The sequence below is a fragment of the Vigna radiata genome, chromosome 1 (genome assembly GCF_000741045.1).
Source record: "Vigna radiata var. radiata cultivar VC1973A chromosome 1, Vradiata_ver6, whole genome shotgun sequence".
NCBI lineage: Eukaryota > Viridiplantae > Streptophyta > Magnoliopsida > Fabales > Fabaceae > Vigna > Vigna radiata.
Window position 1 is genome coordinate 26,202,996 of NC_028351.1, and position 7,923 is coordinate 26,210,918.

At 37.9% G+C, this 7,923-nt stretch overlaps 1 protein-coding gene across 2 annotated transcripts; it reads left to right on the forward strand.

The window, feature by feature from the left end:
* Positions 1–3,108: 3,108 nt before the first annotated feature.
* LOC106766681 lies at positions 3,109–5,436 on the forward strand. 2 transcript variants are annotated; one of them, XM_014651513.2, is made up of 2 exons: positions 3,109–3,392; positions 3,784–5,436. In XM_014651513.2, exon 2 carries the CDS (start codon positions 3,790–3,792, stop codon positions 5,089–5,091), a length of 1,302 nt encoding a protein of 433 aa, XP_014506999.1. In that variant the 5' UTR covers positions 3,109–3,392; positions 3,784–3,789; the 3' UTR covers positions 5,092–5,436. The 2 variants fall into 2 exon arrangements, with proteins under 2 accessions (XP_014506999.1, XP_014506918.1); XM_014651432.2 differs by having other exon boundaries at positions 3,110–5,436.
* Positions 5,437–7,923: the final 2,487 nt, after the last annotated feature.

Sequence of the window (7,923 nt, forward strand, 5' to 3'; positions counted from 1 at the left end):
TCACCGGACGGATCCACAAATTCCTTCCGGCCGCTATCCTTTATTATTATTTTTAAGAACTTATGTTTAAAGTCCTTGAAAGAATCCGCGTAGTTTTGAAACAAACCCTGTTGAATGGACCTCAACGACACCCAACCTCGCGTCCTAACCGGCCGAACGTGGAAGTAGTGAAAGAAAACAGATGTCGAAAGCTCGACGCCCAAAGCCGAACAAACCACCATGAAAGCCTGAATACAGGCCCAACTGTTCGGGTGCAATTGGGCGAGGGCGACATTCATCCTCTTCAAGACGGCAACTTGGAACCGAGTGAATGGGATCCGCACCATCATGCGACGGAACAGATACGTATACACGAAAAAGAAATCTTCGGAGTTTGTCCCTTTCCCGTGACACACTCGCTCATTGGGATAACACACGCCCATCCGAAAAAGCTGGGCGTCCGCCTCATCACGAGCTATAAAAGACTGGTTGGCCCACTCCAAGAGGACTCCCCGGTTCTGAAACTCGGACTCATAGGTTCCCACGTCGTGCGGGGCCCAATCGTACCCCCTTATTGTTGGCCACCCTCCGGCCGGAGTGGGACGGAGGGGTTCAAGCTCCACGCCTCCCTCCAGGAGATAGAGAGCCATCCCGTGTATGATTCGGTCTGCCGGTTGCCCGGCGTCTGACTGCTCCACCCTCGAGGATGACCCCGAGCTGCGCGAACTTCCGCTTCCGCTTGACGAATCCCCGCCATCCCCACTCGCCGAACCAGAAGACGATATGGTAATTGCCATTTATTTTTACCTGGTTAAGAAAGAAATGTCGAACGGCTGCTGTGGAAAGAGTGAGTAAAAGGTAAGTTTGACGCAGTCAAATGACTCCTATTTATAGCCGAAATATTCGTAACTGTCAACCACATCGCACCGTTCGTTTCAAACATCATCAAGGGTCCATATAGCGTGACCATTCCACTCCCCCATAACGTCTCCACTGCCATTCCAACACGTGGCACCCTATTTTCAAATTTCCCGCTTAAAATTTTCCCTGCCCCGATTTACAAAAACACCCTCACCAGTCCATGGAACGACCCGACACACCCCGGCACAGACGGACGCCGCTTGTAAACCCTACGACTTTATGTCTAGGGCTTGGGGGCCTGATGTACTAGGGACCACCGCCCGGTCGTGGTTACCACCGGACGGACGACACATCGAAAGCCCAAGCGTGAGAACGGTCAGGGAGAAGGCCGAACGGCCATTGCTATCTGGCGAAGGAAAGCCGGCAGTGGAAAAAGGATGACCCAAACAGACCCAACAGCTAACACCACAGCTTTCGTATCATTCCACTTTCCGCCATTACTGACAGCTAAGGACCGCTGTCCGGTGACGCCATAGCCGGACGGGCGGTCGCAAGATCTATCTGTAGAATACGACCAAGGGGAAGGCGGTCGGTCGGTAGAGAGGTCGGACGGTCACGGTCATCAGGATTAAGGTAAGTATAGAATGATTTGCATAATCACATGTTTTAGATGGTTGGGCCACAATTGGGCCTTAATTAAGGTAACCTTAATACCAGACCCATGTCCACCACTATAAATACGAGTCAAAGGTCACAGGTAGACAGATTTATTTATTGTGCATTTAATTCTGAGCTAAGATACCCGATCGAATAACAAAACTGACTTAAGCATCGGAGTACCTTTAGCAGGTATCCTCCGGACGACTGGAGCACAGGACCACGCGAGAGAACTTGAACAGAAGATTGATCAAGGAGGAGAAGTTGTGTAGGCTTGGTTCTCGACCCTATACCGGAACAATTTCCTATAATGTCAAGTTAAGAATGATAAATTTTCGTGTTTGGATTATTCTTTCAGAAAATAACGTAGCCAGCAAATAATGCTTTGTAAAAATGTGTTTTTATTCTTTTGTTTGTCATCATTTCCCAAATTGCTCCTAAAATGTATCATGAAACAAATATACCGTATTAGTTTCATTAAATAATTTATTACAGTGCATGATTATAATTTATGATAAATATACCCAGTCACTATTTAAATCCAAAAAACTTATTAAATACTATTAATAATATTTACGACCATCAAAACATATTTTCAGTCTTTTCTGAGGATTATCATTCCAAGATTCACGATTCATGAGATATGCAGATATGAAAAAACACATTTTAGCTAGTATTGGGTAAAGAGAAGAGAAAAAAAAATGCATGGAGTAAAGAAAATATAAAAGTTATTCAGTTGAAAAGAAATCACTAACTCTTGGGAATTTACTAAAATATACTCCTGAACACATTTTGAACCACTTTTTTAAAGTTAAAATTTATTAAAAATATTGCGAATCTCATATCATATTTATACTTTTGAATAAAGTTTAACAAATAAAAGAATTACTTAAGCTCATTAGAGATAAAAGTTAAACCAAATAGATATTTTAGAAACAAAAAGGTAGAATCAAAGATTTTGCGGTCAAAACGAGTCATCCGATCCAATTCAGCCTGATCCAATCCGATTCATCACGGTTGATTATTAAGTGAACCAATTCAACTCGTTTATTTATTAGTGAGTCAGAAAAATTCGAATCCGACTCGATCCATTACAGGTTGTGGATAAATGGATTGATTGTTGACTCAATTACAATTTTTTTAAATAAAAAAATTACAAACTTTTTATAATTTAAATCTAAAACAAAATTCAGTGTTTAATTAATTTTGAAAATAAAGAATTTAAATAATTTTTTTAAGAATAATAATAATAATATTTTTTTATAAAATTAAAATTAAATTTTAATAAAATAAGATTAAGTAGGTAGATTGGTGGGTCAATCCGACCCACTACGGATTTAACGTAAATAAATTAGCAAATTAAAATATTATCTGCAAAAAAAAATACAATATTTTTAAATCAAATGTTACACGAATCCGTAATGACCAATTGTAACCAATTTTGACCATTTTAATTTGAATATAATACCTTTCAAAGAAATTTTAATTTTAATTATTAACTTTAATTTTATTACTGAATATTATTTTTTTTTCTTTACGGTGAAAGAAACAAAAATATACACTTTCCTTGGTCCACAACATCTTTTCATACATTGAACCATTTAAGGGTTCATCGCTGTCGTCCTTAGTAACCCTTGTCTTTATATATAAATATATTTCGTGGTCGCATAGTAACTTGCACATATCACAAAACACCAACCCTTGTCTTTTCTTCACCATTTTACTCCTTTTTTCCTCGTTTGTTGCCGCACTTCTTCAGTTAAGGAGCAGCTTTTTGTAGCTGTTTTTGTTTCGGATTCTTGACTTGATTTCGAGAAAAAAGGTCCAATCTTTTGCTTTTGGAGTGTCAAATTTTTTGCAGATTTTCAGCAAGAAGTTGCTTATATTCTTCCCCGGTGAGCCTCTTAAAGGTTTTTGGCTTTTGTTGTGAATGTTCAAAATTTGTTCTTTATTCTGCTGGGGTGATTTTAGCATTTTGGTGGGACCTTGTGAGTTTTATGATGTGGGTTGGGAATTTTGGTGCATGTAATGATGTTTTGGAGAAGGGTTGTACTGTTCTAGTTTGATTTGGTGCTGTTTTCACTTGAAAATCTAGAGTGATAGCTGGGGTTTCAGAACATGTATTGGAAGATTGGGTAAATATGGGTTTGTGTGATTTTGATGTTTGTATCTTTAGCACTTCAAAATGCTTGTGAAGTAGAATTGGATGTGAAGTGGGTTCATTGGTTTCGATCTGTTTTTATTGTTTGTGAGAACTGAGAAGCAATGGAAGGGAATTTGTCTCAGGGAGGTATGGTTCAGGGTGGGAGTTCCTTTGGTGGTTTTGATCTGCCTGGATCAATGAGGGTTCATCGGCAAGGGCATCATCCTCATTCCATGAGTCAACATCAAACTCATCCTTGCCAAGGGCCTTCAGTGCATTCCTCAGTTCATGATGGTTTTCCTCTCACAATGGGAACCTTGCAGAACTGTGATCAAACAATTGCAATGACTGAGTTTAGTCAGGGAGATAGAAACAAGAACTCTCCAAGTGATGAAAGCTTTGCTGAGGAAGGTGTTGATGGTCATCATGAAGGAGGTAGAGGGAAAAAGGGGTCGCCTTGGCAGAGGGTGAAGTGGACTGATAAGATGGTGAGACTTCTGATAACGGCTGTTTCTTACATAGGTGAAGATGCAACATCCGACTGTGGTGGCGCAAGGAGAAAAATTACAGTCCTACAGAAAAAAGGGAAGTGGAAATCAGTTTCCAAGGTCATGGCTGAAAGAGGTTATCGTGTTTCACCTCAGCAGTGTGAGGATAAATTCAATGATCTCAATAAAAGGTACAAAAAGCTTAATGATATGCTAGGCCGGGGAACTTCTTGTCAGGTTGTTGAGAATCCTTCTCTATTGGATGTGATAGATTATCTTTCTGAGAAAGAAAAAGATGAAGTTCGAAAAATATTGAGCTCGAAACACTTGTTCTATGAAGAGATGTGTTCTTACCATAATTGTAACAGGTTGCATTTACCCCATGATCTGGAATTGCAACGATCACTTCAGTTGGCTCATAGAAATAGAGATGATCATGACAGTGATGATGTCAGAAGGTCTCATCACGATGATCACGATGAAGATGATCTAGAAGTGGAAACTGATGATCATGATGATTTTGAGGAGAATTATGCTACTCATGCAGATAGTAGAGGAGTCTATGGGGAAGCGGGGCGACCTATGAAGAGATCGAAACCAGGGCAAGGACATGAAGATGCTGCTACTTTTGGCAGTGCTTTAAACAGCCAAGAGTATAACAAAAGTTCATACCCTCATATGGTTCAATCTGATGTCAATCAAGCTGCACCCGAGAAAATGAGTTCACCATGGTTACAGAAGCAATGGTTTGAATCTCGTTCACTTCAGTTAGAAGAGCAAAAGCTACAAATTCAGGTCGAGATGTTGGAGCTGGAGAAACAAAGATTCAAGTGGCAGAAGTTTAGTAAGAAAAAGGAGCGGGAGTTGGAAAAGTTGAAGCTGGAGAATGAAAGAATGAAGCTTGAGAATGAACGTATTGCTTTAGAACTCAAACGAAAGGGAGCGGGTGCTGACTTTAACTAGGTTGGTCGTCTTGCATACTTTTTTGCAAAGACATTAGATGCATGATGCTTCTTTCTTTTCCAGCTATCTTTGATGAGCTGTGTTTGTTTAGTTGAAAGTATACAATTTTTTATGGGGAAACTTAGGAAAGAATGAGACCCCGTAGTGCTGTTTAGATTTATGAATTTGAAAAATCCAGTAGGTCACACAGAGATTCACTTATTATTAGGCTTTACTGAAGCTCTGTTGCTTTATATACTGTGTGGCTAATGCCTTTTCACTAAGTTAAAAGTAGCATATACCATTATGATATGAGTTCAGTTTTCAAGGGCTAAAAATGAAAAACCTAAGATCACTATGCTGGTATTGGATCATTTTGATCTAGGCCATTTCTTTGTTGGGATAACGTGCTGGCAAATGCTATAGACAATGAGTTCCAAAGGACATGCCTTGTCGCTTCCTCGAAATAGCACTTTCTTACGTGTCAAATTACTGAGACCAAAAGCTCCTTTTTTTTTACAACTTAAAGCAGATGTAACACATTTCTTTCTTAGTGAGAGGAATGGTAAAGACCATCCTGAATAAGGTACCCTGAACCGTAGATTATATGATAGAAGACATTTGTTGATTAAGCATTTATTTTTGTGTCCTTTTTTAATTTTTTATATTATAACAACAACAACAACAAAAACTTTATCACACTTGGTGATATTGGTTAAATGATCACATGGCGTTATGGACCTTGGTTAGAACCAAATCCTCAAAGATAAGTCACCATGATGCCCCTCTTTACATCTTTCTTCCGATTCCTGATCTTTTTTCTCCATTCCATAGGATTAAAAGCCAAGCAATACACTCTCTCCAGTATTACTTTCAATGGCCTTCTTTGTATTTGTCCATAAAAATCACCTTACCCAATTTTGTTATTTTGTACTCAATCGATGTCAGACTTATATCTACTTGCAGTGTGATAGGTTCAGGGGGAAGTATATGTTAGAAGGAATAAGGGTAACAGACAGTTATAACTGTCTGTGAGGTGGGTTGTTGTAAACAGACTATTATATATAGTCTGTACAGGGGTTGTTTTCAGTACTTTTTTTTGGAGAAAATTGGAAGTGAAAGGAAGGGAGAGTCAGGTCCTCTCGAAAGACCTGGGATTTGTGTGTGTACCAGTCATTAGATACAGACTAAGCTTTCTGGTTTTCATAGGAAGATCATCCAAGAACCTGTTTTGGAGTTCTTTACAGTGTTAATAAAATCTGGGTACCTATCACAGTGAATTTTGCATCACATTCTTTTCTGTAGGCACACATCTGCTATTCTCACCTTTATCTCCTTTTGTCCCTCTAAAGTTCAACAATCACTATCTTAGAGTATTGTTAGACATATAATAGCACAGAAAATATCCTTCAAGCTTGCTATGTGATCATAAATAGCCCCAATTGGCTTTCTTCATCTTGGCCATTCAACTAATATCTTTTTGTGTAAAATTCTTGTTAATTTTCTCATCATTGTGTAATGTTGGTGACAGATATTTGAACTTTGAAACATGTGGATGACGTATTTTTCCCTTTATTACCTCTAAGTCAGTTTTTTGCTAAATTTGCTATGTTGTCTACTTTTAGTTAAGCAAAATCCCTTTGATTCCAAATTTATTTTCCTCTCCCAAGCTTAAATTCAAATTTGACCACTCTCCTTGATGAAAATATAGCTTTAAATGTGTCTCTTTTTTAGAGTTCTTTAGCTTCATAGGCATTCATTGGCTAACTACTTGGAAATGGGGAGTTTTATTTTCATGTAATTCATTTGGTAAATTGATAGCATTGGAGTTGTGTTAATTTATAGTAAGACTAGTTCTGTTGAGTTTTCTTCGAAGTTTAGCTTCCATGTTTTTCCCCTTTAATAGAGGAATTCTTTCTTTAAAATCTCATTTGAAAGTCCAAACTTCCATCTATACCACGTCTTCTGTTTGAACAGAGACTCGGTGATTTATAATTATAGGTTAACTTTTATAGACGTAAAGTTGTTTAGTCCTCTAATAGTTGTGTGATGTATTCTAATAAAGAAGTATACAGTTTCTTTTGCATGCTTATTTGGAGTAGGAATCTTCACCTTTCTGGGTCTTCCTTGGATTATGGCAAATTGTTTTAGAAGTAAAAGGTTTTGATGAGTACGAAGTTGTTGGATTGTAGCATTGTGATACGATGATCTTTATGCTCTCTGTTTGGAGGGAAATGGTAAGATTTTAAGGGGAAATTCCATCTCTTGTGGTGAAAAACAAAGCCGTTTCCACGACCTCTCTTACCTCTTATTCTCTGCTAGCCAGTTTAGCATTTTATTTTTGTTTGAAAGAATCTTGGTATATATGCACAGGGATAGTAAATGTCTTGTGTGTAATGGAATGGGAATGGATTTTCCCTTTTAAGCTACTGATTTTCGTGCTTTGTTTCAAGGAATCAGTAATGCATTTCCTTATCTGTAAGGAATCAATCATGCATTTCTGCTAACTGTTTTTGTGATAAGGTAATTATTGTTTGAAGAAATTTCAAATTTTGAGATTTTCATACTGCTGCTCATAGAAAAGTCAATTACTGCGCTGTGTCTTGCCTTGCCATGTTAAAATTGGGGTCCACTTCCTTGAAGCCAAGTCTTAAAGGCTAGTTTGTGAACTCACTTTACTGAATTATTGTCTAGAATATGTGTCTCTTAGCTACCGTTCTCCATAAGCATTTTTGAGAGATTAAAGTAAGAAAAAATGAATTCAGTTTCTCCATAAGTTAAAAGTAGCTTATATATATATATATATATATATATATATATATATATATATATATATATATATATATATATATA